General features: G+C 41.7%; 2 protein-coding genes across 5 annotated transcripts in view; both read left to right on the plus strand.

Moving 5' to 3' along the window:
- The window catches only part of PEX13 (peroxisomal biogenesis factor 13), a 47,337-nt gene extending 46,760 nt beyond the window's left edge, over positions 1–577 (plus strand). Inside the window, exon 4 of the mRNA XM_055540213.1 lies at positions 260–577. Coding sequence (XP_055396188.1) covers positions 260–396 — 137 coding nt within the window. The 3' untranslated portion in view covers positions 397–577. The remainder of the gene's footprint in view (positions 1–259) is intronic.
- Positions 578–6,048: 5,471 nt separating this feature from the next.
- The window catches only part of SANBR (SANT and BTB domain regulator of CSR), a 61,403-nt gene continuing 49,248 nt past the window's right edge, over positions 6,049–18,203 (plus strand). For 3 of the 4 annotated variants that reach the window (XR_008700369.1, XM_055540214.1, XM_055540216.1), the window contains exon 1: positions 6,049–6,202. The gene's annotated coding sequence lies outside the window, so the exon portion shown is untranslated. Of the gene's footprint in view, positions 6,203–12,275; positions 12,409–18,203 lie in introns of those variants that run through there. The other variant, XM_055540215.1, reaches the window with a different exon arrangement.

Consider the following 18,203-nt stretch of genomic DNA (forward strand, 5'->3'; position numbering starts at 1 on the left):
GTTATATTGTGAAATATCAAATATATCTATGTTTTTGTTTTCTTTGAGACTTTTTCATAAAACGAATATTTTACTTTATGAAAATGAATCTTTACATTGAAATTAACTGGGACACTCAATATCTCCAGTGGAACATGAGGAGAAACAAGAATGAAGAAAAGATATTAATACTGGAAAGTAAACAAAGCATAATTTCTATTGTAAACTTAATAAACCAGCAAGCATGTATATTTCATCTTATTTTTCCCATGTGCTGCAGATTGTCACATCCTTAAATTAAGACAAACATTCAGGGGCATTCCTGGTGGCTCGGTGGTAAAGAATCTGCTTGGCAATATAGGAGACACAGGTTTGATCCCTGATCCAGGAAGATCTCACGTGCTGCGGAGCAACTAAGCTCAATAGTGTGCTACAGCTATTGAACCTGTGCTTTAGAGCTGAGAAAACACAACTGCTGGGCCTGCACGCCACAACTGCTGAAGCCTGTGTACCCTGGAGCCCGTGGTCCCCGACACGAGAAGCCCATGTGCTGCAACTAGAGAGTAGCCCCCGATCACTGCAACTAGAGAAAAGCCTGAGCAGCAATGAAGACCCAGCACAGTCAGAAATAAAAAGAATTTTTAAAAGCAAACATCTGGAGAATTTAAGATTTAGGAAGATTCTTAAATGCCTTCTGACTAATTAAAGGAAAAATCAGATACCTCTTTAATAGTGAAGTTTAATGTATTTTTTGTAGTCTATGGCAATGTTCTCTGAAATTCTTTGAAAATTGTTCATCCCTATATGATAAGGCAACTGAATTCAAATTGATTGGAAAAACCCACTTCTTAACCATTGTATTAAGGATTAAGCATTTAATCCTTTACTCAGTTTCCATTTGTATGTGAAAGAACAATTTTTTTAAATCCAGCAAAAATTACTTTCTTAGTATGAATGGTTAATGCACTTTTCAATCTGAAGCTCAGTAATAGTAAGTTCAAAATAATATTTAGTTGCTGAGAGGTCCAAAGGATATTCTGCATTAAGCAAAGTACCTGGCATATAATAAGGTCTCTGGCTAAAGTGATAAGTACTTCTTAATAACAATGTTATCAAAATGCAGTTTTGAATCAGGAGCTATCTTTAAGGACTGAAGATCTGCTAGGAGATCAGGTAAAATGGTGCCCTATAGGAACAGAGATGTTCTATAAAAAAAGTGGAAGTGGTGATTACTCAGTCATGTCCAACTCTGCGATCCCATGGGCTGTAGCTGATCAGGCTCCTCTGTCCATGGAATTCTCCAGGCAAGAATACTGGAGTGGGTAGCCATTCCCTTCTCCAGGGGATCTTCCTGACCCAGGTCTCCTGCATTGGCAGGTGGATTCTTAACCCATTAGAAGAGGGGGAAATTATCTTTACCTGTTACTAGCACAGATACTGAGGGACAAGTGGAAAAGTTACTGTTCAGGAGTAAGCAGTCAAGATTTTGACAATGTTGAACACTGAGATGCCCACCCTTACCACATGTGTGTGGACTATGTATGTATATGTACACAGATGGAGGGCTTGCAGGCTGAGCATTTGACATATCAATTTAAGTCGTTATTGTGAACAGGGACCTCTACTTCATGGTAGTTTTTTTCTTTTTAAAGCTCTATGCTGGGATATGGGACATTTTGGGGAAGTAAATATAGCCCCCAACGCACCCTTTTTCTTTCAGACCTTAAAGCAGATGAAGGAAACATGCTTTTATGGATAACTTTCACTTTACCACATTAATTTTGTTTTTATTGTTGTTTTATACAACCCTTTGCCTTGTCATAAAGAGAGTTATGTTTAATTTTTTTTAAGAATAGTTCTTTTTTTAAAAAAATATAATTTGGCTGCATCGGGTCTTACTTGTGGAATGTGGGACCTTCGTTGTGGCATTTGGGCTTAGTTGCCCTACAGCATGTGGGTTCCTAGTTCCTCGACCAGGGGTCAAGCCCACATCGCCTGCATTGTAGGGTGGATTCTTAACCACTGGACCACTAGGGATGTCCCTGTTTAATTTTAAATTATGTTCTCCAGTAATATTTGATGGTAGCTGAAGTCTGAAAGGTATTTGCATTTTTTATTGCCTTTTATCCATAAACGTTTTTCCATGTTATGTTTTTTGCAGTGCTAATGAAGTCCCTTTTCAGTTCATATTTCACTGTAGTTAAAAATATTTCAGGGAATTCCCTGATGATCCAGTGGTGAGAACTCAGTGCTTCCACTGCAGGGGGCACAGGTTTGATCCCTGGTCAGGAATTAAGATCCCTGCAAGTTGGTAGCACAGCAAAAAAAAGATAAATGATTCTAGTGAAGTGAGTAATTGAGTATGATATAATCCTAGAAACTAGGCTGTTGGGTAGAGACTAGTCACTGGCCACCAGTGTTTACTCTCCTGTAATTCAAAAATAGAACTCCCACCTTTTAGTTGGCCATGTAGCTGATTACATGGTTTCTACCTTTTCTAGCCTCCTCCTTTGTGGTTACATTGTAGCCACTGGGATAGAAGTGGAAGTGATGCATGTGACTTCTGGATCCTGCCTTTAACAGTACTGGGCATGCATTCTTTATCCTGTCTCCTATTCCCTCTGCGGGGTGTGCAAGTAAGAATGAGTCATCTATAGCCATTTCAGAGGCCTGTATCAGTGATTGTATTTTGGGTCTCTTTGTATTTTGGGTCTCTTTGTTAAAGCAATCTGTGTGTATGTGCTCAATCGTATCAGACTCGTTGTGAACCCCATGGACTGTAGCCCATCAGGCTCCTCTGTCCATGGAATTTGCCAGGTGAGAATACTGGAGTGGGTTGCAATTCCCTACTCCAGGGAATCTTCCCAACCCAGGGATCAAACCTGTGTCTTAAATTTCCTTCATTGGCAAGTGGATTCTTAACTACTCTGCTACCTAGGAAGCTCCTAGATCAATTTGCTGCTGCTGCTAAGTCGCTTCAGTCGTGTCCGACTCTGTGCGACCCCATAGACGGCAGCCCACCAGGCTCCCCCGTCCCTGGGATTCTCCAGGCAAGAACACTGGAGTGGGTTGCCATTTCCTTCTCCAAATGCATGAAAGTGAAAAGTGCAAGTGAAGTCGCTCAGTCGAGTCTGACTGTTCGCGACCCCATGGACTGCAGCCCACCAGGCTCCTCCGTCCATGGGATTTTCCAGGCAAGAGTACTGGAGTGTGGTGCCATTGCCTTCTCCAATTTAGTCTGTACTAAAACTAATAGAGGGATAGCTATCTTATGAACACAAAAGGGGTAGACTGGAGAAGGATAGAAAGTGGATGAAAGTCTTTAAGTGAGAGTGCCTATTCCACATAAAAGGGCTCAGGACGAAACATCTGCACAATGCCAAAGATTCTTCCTTGGGCAAAGATTGTTGAACCTAATGAGGTGGCTATTTGACTTTGGACAAGTCACTTAAACTTTCTCTGTTTGATCTTAAAATGGAAAGATTGAAGAAGTTCTCTCAAGGATCCTTTCTAGCTCTGTCATTCTGTAGATGTATATTGTTCTAGAAAAGACAGGAGAGTAGTGAGGAAAAACTTCAGACGTTATTAATAAGTATCTAAGTTGATCCCTCAGAGAAGGACAATAGTATATGCATCAGCAGCAGGAGTGGTTATGGATGGAGTCCAGTAGTAGAGCTCTATTCTCTTCTATCTCTGCTTGCAATTGGTTCATTCTTAACTGACTTCATTTCTTTAGGTCAAAACTTTCTAAAACCAAGGAGTGGCAGACAACAACAAACTCACATTCTGACCTTTTCTAAACCACTTCCCTCAGAGCCATGGGCTTGATAATGAGTCTTTAAAGTTAGTGCGGGTGAAAATACTTTGGGAAAAGTCACAGCCTGCAATTTGTTTCTACCTATCAGTGTCCTATGTATCTTAGATCTTTGTTATTGCAGTGCACTACTTTCAGTGCTCTTGCCTGGAAAATCCCATGGACGGAGGAGCCTGGTAGGCTGCAGTCCATGGGGTCGCTGAGTGTCGGAGACGACTGAGCGACTTCACTTTCACTTTCATACATTGGAAAAGGAAATGGCAACCCACTCCAGTGTTCTTGCCTGGAGAATCCCAGGGACGGAGGAGCCTGGTGGGCTGCCGTCTCTGGGGTCGCACAGAATCAGACACGACTGAAGCGACTTAGCAGCAGCAGCAGCACTTTCAGGAACCTTATCTTTTAGAGAATACACTAAGCTTCTGTAACAAATAGACACACACCAAAAAATAAACAAAATACAGTAGCTAAAGGAAGCAAACATTTTCCTCATGTAACAGTCCAGAGGTAGACAGGCAATCTAGGGTCTGTTAGGCAGCTTTGCTTCACAAGGTAAACTTCAAAACACAGGTTCTTTCTGTTACTGCTCTGCAGTCAGTCCTGTGTGGGTTCTTGTCTTCATAGTTTAAGCTGGCTCATCACCATTATAACTGAGTTTCAGCTTGTGTGAAAGTGTTACTCGAAAACTGGGTTGCGATAAGGAGAACACGGGATCTTTACCAAAGCGATGTCTCCCTGAACAGCAAATAGGTAAATTTTAAGCTAAGGATATATGCATACTCATGAAGGGGTTTGAGCAGAGAGAATTCAGCATAAAATTGGGGCAAAGGTCAACAGAGTTCGAGTCTTACTTGATTGAAGTCAGGAGGGTCAACATCATCATTCCATCCTTCACCTGAATGGGGGGCCTTAATTCCTGCAGAACTCAAAGATATAATTTTATTATATATATCCCTTGAGGAGGAACTAAAATTGCTTTACCACTGCACTATTTCTTGACTGCCTTTTCTCTATTTCTGCTTTCCCTTTGTTCCCTTAAGATCATTAATTACTGAGACCTGTTTTAAGGGCAAACATTGCAGCCAGTCTTGGATTATGAAATGGCTTAGGCCCAAATGGCTTCTTTTATGTTCATAGCAGCGCTATTTACAATAGACAAGACATGGAAATAACCTGTCCATCAACATATGAATGAATAGAGATGTGGGGTGTGTGTGTGTGTGGGTGTGTGTGTGTGTGTGTGGGTGTGGGTGTGTGTGTGTGTGATGGAATACTAATTAGCCATAAAAAGAATGAAATAATGCCATTTGCAGCAACATGGATGGACCTAGAGATTATCAAGCTAAATGAAGTAAGTTGGAGAGAGAAAGATAAACACTATATGGTATCACTTATATGTGGAATCTGAAAAAAATACTGTAAATGAACTTATCAGTGAAACAGTCTCACAGAACAGATTTGTGGTTGCCAAGGGTGGAAGAGTGTGGAGGAGAGCTAGATTGAGTTTGGGATTAGCAGATGCAAGCTATTGTATATGAAATGGATAAACAACAAAGTCCTACTGCATAGCACAGGAAACTATATTCAACATCTTGTAATAAACTATAATGGAAAATAATATGGAAAAAAATGTAACTAAATTGTTTTGCTGTACAGCAGAAGCTAACAACATTGTAAATCAACTAAAATAAACAAAATTTTAAAAGAGAGAAGATACTGACATGTAGCATTTACTCTACAAGATTGGGCCTTACACATCTGACTAGGTTCCCAGTAGTAGTCACCAGAGTAAGGTCCTTCCTGAACCTATTAATGTACGAAACCTCAAGGAGTAACCCAAAGCTATTTACATTTTTCAAGAGACGCCTCCTGATGAAGACCACGCTTCACCCAAGATATTTCTTGCATCCACAGATCATGCAGTTTTCCTATTCTACCTGACCTAAGCGGGTATATCAAAGCCACCAACAACTTCATTCTTTATGAGTTCTTTCTCCCCCATTTCCCCCTTTCTTCTGGATCCAGAGGCGATCATTCTGAGTGAAGTTCTGGCTCTAGAGGGCATCTGGTTGCTAAGAGACAGGACGCTGGGAGGGTGGGGACGCTGCACTGCGACAGGCCTGAGAAAGAATTCGAGGGGGGCGGGGAAGAAACCGGCAAAGGCTAAGCCGAGTAGCCGCTCTTCGCAGCACCCGCTCCCTGCAGCCCGAAAGGAGCTCGTCGTTCATTGGCTGCGCCGCTGCGGCGCTGGCCTGCGATTGGCCAGGCGGCGTCGATCTCCGCGTTCCCCGCCCCGCAGCGCTGGTACCCCAGCGGTTGGGTTTGCGGGTCTGGTCGCGGCCGCTTCATGGCGCGGGCGGTGCCGGGCTCTGCAGGTGACGGGGGCGAAGCGAGGGCCATTGCGGCCTAGAGGTGAGTGACGAGCCGAGGGAGCTCGGGGGCTGGTTGGCGGAAAGTGCGGCTAGTGGCGTTACCGTTGGAGGCTAGCGGCCCCCTCTGCGGCCTCCTCCGCTTTAGGGCCGGGCGGGAGTCTCGCTAGTGGAAAGTGCCCCCGAACCGCCCCCACGTGCATCGAGGGGCCCGCCGGCTCTGCCTTCTCCAGATCTCCAAAGCCGGTCCCTCTAGTGAACCAGCTGAGAGAGCACGGCGTCTGCCGTCCTGGCCCCACCCCTAGTCCCTGCCCTGCATCTTCCCCCGCCTCGGCCCACTGCTTTCCCCGCGCCTTTGTCCACCCCTCACCCGCTCAGCGCCCAGAGTTTCTGCACCCGAGGGGAGGCGGGAGACCACCAAGGTCTGGGCTGCCTTAAAGGACGTGCAGTGCAGCGAGCCTCTGGGTCGAAGGTTGCGGGGCTTTGATGTGTTCTTTCTAGGTTTCAATTGTGGTTTTATTTTCTCCTTCACTATGAAAGCCAGATGCCCGTTCTCGTGGTCAGAAAGCCTGGGCACAAGGCTTCTACCCTGGTGATGACTCAGTGTTGTCGCCCATCCTCTGTTATGCCAGAGGCCTGTGACCTGCCCTGCTGGCCTCTCTAGCACCTATCCTTCTCAGCCTAGGGGCAAAGTCTCTGTCTACCAGATCTTTTTCTATTTGAAAATAGGAAAAACAGATGCCAGTGTTGGACCTCTGTTTGGTTTTGTTAGTACATTTAAACTCCCATCGTGGAAATGGAGAGGGCATGAAATGTATTAAAAAGTGTATTTAGAGTAGTAAACAATTTTTATTTTTGGTAAATAACATGTTTCATACTAAACATTAGCATGTTTTTAATATTTTATCATGAATGGGAGTAAATCTAGTAATAGTATAATTTGAGTTTCAAACGTTTTCTTATTGGCAGTTTTTGGTAAGTCTGTACTTCTTTTCCAGAAGGGGATGCACAGTTGCAGCTACTCTGAGAGAATTCTGACTCTAGGGATGCTTTCTTGAACATCTGTTTAACTGGAATTAATTCTGGGTAGTTTTCACTTGCTTGGTGTGATTCAGTTGTGTAAGGAAAATATCAACAGAAAAAAATTCTTTTTCACATTTAGATAATGTTCAGTTCAGTTAGTTCAGTTACTCAGTCATGTCCGACTCTTTGTGACCCCATGGATTGCAGCAGGCCAGGCCTCCCTGTTCATCGCCAACTCCTGGGGTTTATTCAAACTCATGTCCATTGAGGCAGTGATGCCATCCAACCATCTCATCCTGTCATCCCCTTCTCCTCCTGCCTTCAATCTTTGCCAGCATCAGGGTCTTTTCAAATGAGTCAGTTCTTCGAATCAGGGGGCCAAAGTATTGGAGTTTCAGCTTTAGCATTAGTCCGTCCAATGAATATTCAGGACTGATTTCCTTTAAGATGGACTTGTTTGATCTCCTTACAGTCCAAGAGACCCTCAAGAGTCTTCTCCAACACCACAATTCAAAAGCATCAATTCTTTGGTGCTCAGCTTTCTTTATAGTCCAGCTCTCACATCCATATATAACTACTGGAAAAACCATAGCCTTGACTAGATAGACCTTTACTGGCAGAATGTCTCTGCTTTTTAGTGTGCTGACTAGGTTGGTTGTAACTTTTCTTCCAAGGAGCAAGTGTCTTTTAGTTTCATGGCTGCAATCACCATCTGCAGTGATTTTGGACCCCAAGAATATAAAGTCTATCACTGTTTCCATTGTCTCCCCATCTATTTGCCATGAAATGATGGGACTGGATGCCATGATCTTAGTTTTCTCAGTGCTGAACCTCAAACCAACTTTTTCACTCTCCTCTTTCACTTTTATCAAGAGGCTCTTTAGTTCTTCACTTTCTGCCACAAGGGTGGTGTCATCTGCATATCTGAGGTTATTGATATTTCTCCAGGCAGTCTTGATTCCAGCTTGTGCTTCTTCCAGCCCAGCGTTTCTCATGATGTACTCTGCATATAAGTTAAATAATCAGGGTGACAATATACAGCCTTGACGTACTCCTTTTCCTATTTGGAACCAGTCTGTTGTTCCATGTCCAGTTCTAACTGTAGCTTCCTGACCTGCATACAGATTTCTCAAGTGGCAGGTCAGGTGATCTGGTATTCCCATCTCTTGAAGAATTTTCCACAGTTTGTTGTGGTCCACACAGTCAAAGGCTTTGGCATAGTCAATAAAGTAGAAGTAGATGTTTTTCTGGAACTCTCTTGCTTTTTTGATGTTTCAGCAGATGTTGACAATATAATCTCTGCTTCCTCAGCCTTTTCTAAATCCACCTTGAACATCTGGAAGTTCATGGTTCACGTACTGTTGAAGCCTGGCTTGGAGAATTTTGAGCATTACTTTACTAGCATGTGAGATGAGTGCAATTGTGCGGTAGTTTGAGCATTCTTTGACATTGCCTTTCTTTGGGATTGGAATGAAAACGGACCTTTTCCAGTCTTGTGGCCATGCCGAGTTTTCCAAATTTGCTGGCATATTGAGTGCAGCACTTTCACAGCATCATCTTTCAGGATTTGAAATAGCTAAACTGGAATTCCATCACCTCCACTAGCGTTGTTCGTAGTGATGCTTCCTGAGGCCCACTTGACTTCTCATTCCAGAATGTCTGGCTCTAAGTTGGTGATCACACCATCGTGATTATCTGGGTTGTAAAGATCTTTTTGTACAGTTCTTCTGTGTATTCTTGCCACCTCTTCTTAATATTTTCTGCTTCCGTTAGGTCCATACCATTTCTGTCCTTTATCGAGCCCATCGTTGCATGAAATGTTCCCTTAGTATCTCTAATTTTCTTGAGGATATCTCCAGTCTTTCCCATTCTCTTGTTTTCCTCTAGTTCTTTGCATTGATCACTGAGGAAGGCTTTCTTATCTCTCCTTGCTATTCTTTGGAACTCTGCATTCAAATGCGTATATCTTTCCTTTTCTCCTTTGCCTTTCACTTCTTTTCTATTCACAGCTATTTGTAAGACTTCCTCAGATAACTATTTTGCCTTTTTGCATTTATTTTCCTTGGGATGGTCTTGATCACTGCCTCCTCTACAATGTCACAAACCTCCATCCATAGTTCTTCAGGCACTCTGTTTGTCACTTCCACTGTATAATCATAAGGGATTTGATTTAGGTCATACCTGAGTGGTCTAGTGGTTTTCCCTACTTTCTTCAATTTCAGTCTGAATTTGCAATAAGGAGTTCATGATCTGTGCCACAGTCAGCTCCTGGTCTTGTTTTTGCTGACTGTACAGAGCTTCTCCATCTTTGGCTGCAAAGAATATAATCAATCTGATTTCCGTATTGACCATCTGGTGATGTCCATGTGTAGAGTCGTCTCTTGTGTTGTTGGAAGAGGGTGTTTGCTATGACCAGTGTGTTCTGTTGGCAAAACTCTATTAGCCTTTGCCCTGTTTCATCCTGTACTCCAAGGCCAAATTTGCCTGTTACTCCAGGTATTTCTTTTTTTTTTTTTTTTTTTTTTTTTTTTTTTATTTTTTAATTTTATTTTATTTTTAAACTTTACATAACTGTATTAGATTTGCCAAATATCAAAATGAATCCGCCACAGGTTTACATGTGTTCCCCATCCTGAACCCTCCTCCCTCCTCCCTCCCCATTCCATCCCTCTGGGTCGTCCCAGTGCACCAGCCCCAAGCATCCAGTATCGTGCATCGAACCTGGACTGGCAACTCGTTTCATACATGATATTTTACATGTTTCAATGCCATTCTCCCAAATCTTCCCACCCTCTCCCTCCCACAGAGTCCATAAGATTGTTCTATACATCAGTGTCTCTTTTGCTGTCTCGTACACAGGGTTATTGTTACCATCTTTCTAAATTCCATATATATGCGTTAGTATACTGTATTGGTGTTTTTCTTTCTGGCTTACTTCACTCTGTATAATAGGCTCCAGTTTCATCCACCTCATTAGAACTGCTTCAAATGTATTCTTTTTAATGGCTGAGTAATACTCCATTGTGTATATGTACCACAGCTTTCTTATCCATTCATCTGCTGATGGACATCTAGGTTGCTTCCATGTCCTGGCTATTATAAACAGTGCTGCGATGAACATTGGGGTACTCGTGTCTCTTTCCCTTCTGGTTTTCTCAGTGTGTATGCCCAGCAGTGGGATTGCTGGATCATAAGGCATGTCTATTTCCAGTTTTTTAAGGAATCTCCACACTGTTCTCCATAGTGGCTGTACTAGTTTGCATTCCCACCAACAGTGTAAGAGGGTTCCCTTTTCTCCACACCCTCTCCAGCATTTATTACTTGTAGACTTTTGGATTGCAGCCATTCTGACTGGCGTGAAATGGTACCTCATAGTGGTTTTGATTTGCATTTCTCTGATAATGAGTGATGCTGAGCATCTTTTCATGTGTTTGTTAGCCATCTGTATGTCTTCTTTGGAGAAATGTCTATTTAGTTCTTTGGCCCATTTTTTGATTGGGTCATTTATTTTTCTGGAGTTGAGCTGTAGGAGTTGCTTGTATATTCTCGAGATTAGTTGTTTGTCAGTTGCTTCATTTGCTATTATCTTCTCCCATTCTGAAGGTTGTCTTTTCACCTTGCTAATAGTTTCCTTTGATGTGCAGAAGCTTTTAAGGTTAATTAGGTCCCATTTGTTTATTTTTGCTTTTATTTCCAATATTCTGGGAGGTGGGTCATAGAGGATCCTGCTGTGATGTATGTCAGAGAGTGTTTTGCCTATGTTCTCCTCTAGGAGTTTTATAGTTTCTGGTCTTACGTTGAGATCTTTAATCCATTTTGAGTTTATTTTTGTGTATGGTGTTAGAAAGTGTTCTAGTTTCATTCTTTTACAAGTGGTTGACCAGAGTTCCCAGCACCACTTGTTATACTCCAGGTATTTCTTGACTTCTACTTGTGCATTCCCGTCCCCTATAATGAAAAGGACATCATTTTTGGGTGTTAGTTCTATAAGGTCTTGTAGGTCTTCATAGAACCATTTAAGTTCAGTTTCTTCAGCATTACTGGTCAGGGCATAGACTTAGATTACTGTGATACTGAATGGTTTACTGTGGAAACAGAGATCATTCTTTCATTTTTGAGATTGCACCAAGTACTGCATTTCAGACTCTCTTGTTGACTTTGATGGTTACTCCATTGCTTCTAAGGGATTCTTGCCCACAGTAGTAGATATAATGGTCATCTGAGTTAAATTCACCCATTCCAGTCCATTTTAGTTCACTGATTCCTAAAATGTTGATGTTAGATGATGTAAATTAAACATGTATTATAAATGAGTATTTATACAGGTATGGAGTACACATACAAGTTTGAAAATATTTTATATGAATTGTATTTTTGATTAGCTAATAGGTACCTGCACATTGTAGGCCACAATAAATATTTTAGAAAATTTTAAGTAATCTTTTTGAAAATAAAGTAAAAACAGCACCCAAATCCTTGCCCTGTATTCTGTTTCAAACTGTTTTCTATTGAGGCTCAAACAGAATTGTAATAAAATATTCCATGCCCCAACATAGTTCTCAAATTGTGTGGTATGAAGTGATGATGTGCTAGGTACACAAGTAGAAAACAATGAAGTTCTGTAAAATCTACTTTCAGCTGGGCTCAAGGCAGTGTTTTACAGTTCTTAAAGTAGTTTTTGAAAATTTTTATGCCAGTAACGTGGCCAAAATAAGAAGTAATTATTGATCACCTTCTGTATGCCAGGTAGTGTGTTGTATATATTATCTAATCCTTACAATAACATCAGAGGTAGGTATTATTTTCCTTGTGTTATAGTCAAGACCATTGAAATCATAGGTTGTACTGCTGGAAATGGTAACTAGATAAGAATCTAGATCTGATTTTGCACTCATTTTGTTGAGAACTTACTTCATTGGAAAGTCAGTGTCTCTCCTTTTCATCTGTTATATTTATCTTTATGAATCTGTTTAATCCTAGGCTCTTTGGAATGATAATGTTACTGTTATAAACATTATGTAGTACTAAATGCCAGGTAACACTGTCCATGTATCTTCAAAAGTATATGGGCTAGCTACTATTATTCTTTGTTTTACAGATGAGAAAACTGAGGCATAGAGTACGTAATCTGAACCAGATAATACCTCAAGTGGTGGAACCAGGACAAAAATTTGGGCAGGCTAGCTCCAGGGTCCATACGCAACACAATTCTGGGCCTTCAGCAAGGTACCTGTGTGGTTGCTACTACTACTACTAAGTCACTTCAGTCGTGTCCGACTCTGTGCGACCCCATGGACTGCAGCCTTCCAGGCTCCTCCGTCCATGAGATTTTCCAGGCAAGAGTACCGGAAGCTATAATTTTCTTGTTTCTTTCTAATGTTCATGCAGAAACATGTAGGATAAATCTATTATGTCTACCACCCGATGTCCTGCATCAGTGTTTTACATATACAGTGATGTAGTACTAATCATTGTTAACGCGTCACTGAGAATTTTTGCATTCCAGTTCCCCATTCCAACATTTAAACATCTCACATTATCCTTAACTTGATCCTAGGTGATCAGTTCAGTTCAGTCACTCAGTCATGTCCGACTCTTTGCAACCCCATGGACTACAGCACGCCAGGCCTCCCTATCACCAACTCCCAGAGTTTACTCAAACTCATGTCCATTGAGTCGGTGCTGCCATCCAGCCATCTCATCCTCTGTCGTCCCCTTCTCCTCCCCACCTTCAGTCTTTCCCAGCAGCAGGTCTTTTCAGATGAGTCAGCTCTTCCCATCAGGTGGCCAAAGTATTGGAGTTTCAGCTTTAGCATTAGTCCTTCCAATGAATATTCAGGACTGATTTCCTTTAAGATGGACTGGTTGTATCTCCTTGCAATCCAAGGGACTCTCAAGAGTCTTTTCCAACACTACAGTTCAAAAGCATCAATTCTTTGGTGCTCAGATTTCTTTATAGTCCAGCTCTCACATCCATATATAACTACTGGAAAAACCATAGCTTTGACTAGATGAATCTTTGCTGGCAAAGTAATATCTCTACTTTTTAATATGCTGACTAGATTGGTCATAACTTTTCTTCCAAGGAGTAAGTGTCTTCTAATTTCATGGCTGCAGTCACCATCTGCAGTGATTTTGGAGCCCCCAAAAATAAAGTCTGCCACTGTTTCCCCATCTATTTGCCATGAAGTGATAGGACCGGATGCCATGATCTTAGTTTTCTGAATGTTGAGCTTTAAGCCAACTTTTTCACTCTCCTCTTTCACTTTCATCAAGACGTTCTTCAGGTCTTCTTCACTTTCTGCCACAAGGGTGGTATCATCTGCATATATGAGGTTATTGATATTTCTCCCAGCAACCTTGATTCCAGCTTGTGTTTCATCCAGCCCAGTGTTTCTCATGATGCATTCTGCATATAAATTAAATAAGCAGGGTGACAATATGCAGTCTTGATGTACTCCTTTTCCTGTTTGGAACCAGTCTGTTGTTCCATGTCCAGTTCTAACTGTAGAATAGGGGATAGGCTACCCACTCCAATATTCCTGATCTGCATACAGATTTCTCAGGAGGCAGGTCAGATGGTCTGGTATTCCCATCTCTTTAAGAATTTTCCAGAGTTTGTTGTGGTCCACACAGTCAAAGGCTTTGGCATAGTCAATAAAACAGAAATAGATGTTTTTATGGAACTTTCTTGCTTTTTCAATGATCCAGTGGATGTTGGCAGTTTGATCTCTGCTTCCTCTGCCTTTTCTAAATCCAGCTTGAACATCTGGAAGTTCACGATTCATGTATTGTTAAAGTGTAGCTTGGAGAATTTTGAGCATTACTTTGCTAGTATGTGCTGCTGCTGCTGCTGCTAAGTTGCTTCAGTCGTGTCCGACTCTGTGCGACCCCATAGACGGCAGCCCACCAGGCTCCCCCTTCCCTGGGATTCTCCAGGCAAGAACACTGGAGTGGGTTGCCATTTCATTCTCCAAAGCATGAAAGTAAAAAGTGAAAGTGAAGTCATGCAGTCCTGTCCGACTCTGCGACCCCATGGACTGCAGCCTACGAGGCTCCTCCATCCATGGGATTTTCCAGGCAAGAGTGCTGGAGTGGGGTGCCATTGCCTTCTAGTGTGTGAGATGAGTGCAATTGTGCAGTAGTTTGAGCATTCTTTGACATTGTCTTTCTTTGGATTGGAATGAAAACTGACCTTTTCCAGTCCTTTGGCCACTGCTGAGTTTTCCAAATGTGCTGGCATATTGAGTGCAGCACTTTCACAGCATCATCTTTTAGGATTTGAAATAGCTCAACTGGAATTCCATCATCTCCACTAGCTTTGTTCGTAGTGATGCTTTCTAAGGCCACTTGACTTCACGTTCCAGGATGTCTGGCTCTAGGTCAGTGATCACATCATCATGATTATCTGGGTCATGAAGATGTTTTTTGTAGAGTTCTTCTGTGTATTCTTGCCACCTCTTCTTAATATCTTCTCCTTCTGTTAGGTCCATACCATTTCTGTCCTTTATCGAGCTCATCTTTGCATGAAATATTCCCTTGGTATCTCTAATTTTCTTGAAGAGATCTCTAGTCTTTCCCATTCTGTTGTTTTCCTCTATTTCTTTGCATTGATTGCTGAGGAAGGCTTTCTTATCTCTTCTTGCTATTCTTTGGAACTCTGCATTCAAATGCTTATATCTTTCCTTTAATCCTTTGCTTTCCCTTCTCTTCTTTTCACAGCTATTTGTAAGGCCTCCCCAGACAGCCATTTTGCTTTTTTGCATTTCTTTTCCATGGGGATGGTCTTGATCCCTGTCTCCTGTACAATGTCACGAACCTCAGTCCATAGTTCATCAGGCACTCTATCTATCAGATCTAGGCCCTTAAATCTATTTCTCACTTCCACTGTATAATCATAAGGGATTTGATTTAGGTCGTACCTGAATGGTCTAGTGGTTTTCCCTACTTTCTTCAATTTCAGTCTGAATTTGGCAATAAGGAGTTCATGATCTGAGCCACAGTCAGCTCCCGGTCTTGTTTTTGTTGACTGTATAGAGCTTCTCCATCTTTGGCTGCAAAGAATATAATCAATCTGATTTCGATGTTGACCATCTGGTGATGTCCATGTGTAGAGTCTTCTCTTGTGTTGTTGGAAGAGGGTGTTTGCTATGACCAGTGCATTTTCTTGGCAAAACTCTATTAGTCTTTGCCCTGCTTCATTCCGTATTCCAAGGCCAAATTTGCCTGTTACTCCAGGTATTTCTTGACTTCCTGCTTTTGCATTCCGGTCCCCTGTAATGAAAAGGACATCTTTTTTGGGTGTTAGCTCTAAAAGGTCTTGTAGGTCTTCATAGAACTGTTCAACTTCAGCTTCTTCAGCGTTACTGGTTGGGACATAGACTTGGATTACTGTGATATTGAATGGTTTGCCTTGGAAACGAACAGAGATCATTCTGTCATTTTTGAGATTGCATCCAAGTACTGCATTACGGACTCTTTTGTTGACCATGATGGCTACTCCATTTCTTCTGAGGGATTCCTGCCCGCAGTAGTAGATATAATGGTTATCTGAGTTAAATTCACCCATTCCAGTCCATTTCAGTTCGCTGATTCCTAGAATGTCGACGTTCACTCTTGCCATCTCTTGTTTGACCACTTCCAATTTGCCTTGATTCATGGACCTGACATTCCAGGTTCCTCATTGGACCTTGCTTCTACCACCAGTCACATCCACAGCTGGGTATTGTTTTTGCTTTGGCTCCATCCCTTCATTCTTTCTGGAGTTATTTCTCTGCTGTTCTCCAGTAGCATATTGGGCACCTACTGACCTGGGGAGTTTCTCTTTCAGTATCCTATCATTTTGCCTTTTCATACTGTTCATGGGGTTCTCAAGGCAAGAATACTGAAGTGGTTTGCCATTCCCTTCTCCAGTGGACCACGTTCTGTCAAATCTCTACACCATGACCCACCCGTCTTGGGTTGCCCCACGGGCACGGCTTAGTTTCATTGAGTTAGACAAGGCTGTGGTCCTAGTGTGATTATCTTGACTAGTTTTCTGTGAGTATGGTTTCAGTGTGTCTGCCCTAAGTCATAGATATGACTAATTGTAAATCTTTTCATCTGTAAATTTACACTCTAACTTCAGATACAATGCCTGGCCCATGGTGGAGGCTCAGTAAATGTTAATTTTTTTTTAAACAATTTCAGCTTTATTGAAGTATAATTGACATAAATTCTCAAAATTTTTTAAATTTGAAGGGAGTAGCTTTTTTCCTTCAGTACCACAGCCTTTTCCCTCCCTTGGCTCACAAGCAGAAACTTTGGAAATTGCTTCATTGAATCATTACTAACTTCATAATGTTTAGACTCTGTCTGTCTCTGTCCTAAGCCATCATTCCCATTTGCTATCTCCCCTATACTCTACTTCTCAAATGTAATGGAAAGAGCATGGATCTAAGAGTCAATTTTACCTGGGACTTTGTTCTGCCTCTTATTAGCTCTGTGGCCTTGTCTAAATTATTTAACTTTTCTGAATGTGTTTCTTCATCTTGTAAAATTGGGGAAAGACTCTATCTTATAGGGTTGTGGTAAGAATTGAAATAAGTTATATAAAAGCCTTAGCACAGCTCCAGGCTCCTAGTAAACACCTGATAAAGAAGTTCTTAAAATTCTCTTAAGGTTGAAGGAGACAGATTCTTTTTCTCTTTAATACCGGTCGTCCCCTCCTCCACAATATCAACAGTTATTATTTGTCCCTCTGTCCTTGCATGGCTCCCCTGTGCTTTGGCTCTCAGCAGATGATATTAAAATCATCTGTTTGTCTACCTGTATCCTCAGCTCTCTGCTAGTAAACTCCTTGAGGACAGGGACCATGCCGTATTTATTGTGGTATTCCCAGTGCTTGGCCTGGGTTATAGTTGGTACTTGCTAAATGTTTATTGAGGTACATCCCTTTGGAAAGCCTTCTAGAGACTTTTTTTTCTTGTCATCATGTTTCCTGAAGATTTTGTACACACCCTTAGTCACTTGATTCAAGGTCTCCTGGATTGAACCAGAGGGTATGTGATATTAGGACCAGGGTGGGGAACCAAGTGAAAAAGCAGGGGAGGCCACCACTCTGCAGGAGTGCGTGTGAGTGTGTATGTGTGTAGAGGTGCTGTGGCTTTTTATATATGAGAGTCAGAGGGTGTGTTTGGGTATGTGTAAGGGTTAAACCTTGTCAGGCCAGTCACCACATTGTTTCTGAAGATAAGGAATAAGAGAACTTTACAAAAAATGTTTCAAACATGTAAAAACAATGCTAATTACATTTGTTAATATAATCTCCTCACCATATATAATTAGTAATCACATGCACAATAACTATTATGCTTATCCTAAAATGTCAGATTAACTTGGTTCTAAGTTTCATTTGGAGAAGGCAGTGGCAACCTACTCCAGTACTCTTGCCTGTAAAATCCCATGGACCTGGTGGGCTGCAGTCCATGGAGTCGCTAGGAGTCGGACACGACTGAGTGACTTCACTTTCACTTTTCACTTTCATGCACTGGAGAAGGAAATGGCAACCCACTCCAGTGTTCTTGCCTGGAAAATCCCAGGGACTGGGGAGCCTGGTGGGGTGCTGTCTCTGGGGTCGCACAGAGTTGGACATGACTGAAGCGACTTAGCAGCAGCAGGAGCAGCAGCAAGTTTCATTTGATTACACCTATCAAATTAAGTATACTCAGCCTTGATTGTAGCATGGACGTTCAATCACAGAGAAAGTATGGCTTGGGACTGCAATGAAATTATCATGTAACTATCTTTTTTTTTCACTGTTTAGCTCCACCATCCATGAACTGCTAATCAAAATGTAAATCAGCCACACATAAGAGGTTTTTTTTAATGAAGATATATTGTATTCAACTTTTTCTCTGTTTTGTTATGAAAAGCTTTTAACATACAGCAAAATCAAAAGAATTTTATAGTGAACACTTGTATACCCATCACTTATATTCTGTCCTTAACATTTTATCATATTTTTAAAATCACATATTTAC

This window comes from Bubalus kerabau, chromosome 11, assembly GCF_029407905.1.
Source record: "Bubalus kerabau isolate K-KA32 ecotype Philippines breed swamp buffalo chromosome 11, PCC_UOA_SB_1v2, whole genome shotgun sequence".
Lineage (NCBI taxonomy): Eukaryota > Metazoa > Chordata > Mammalia > Artiodactyla > Bovidae > Bubalus > Bubalus kerabau.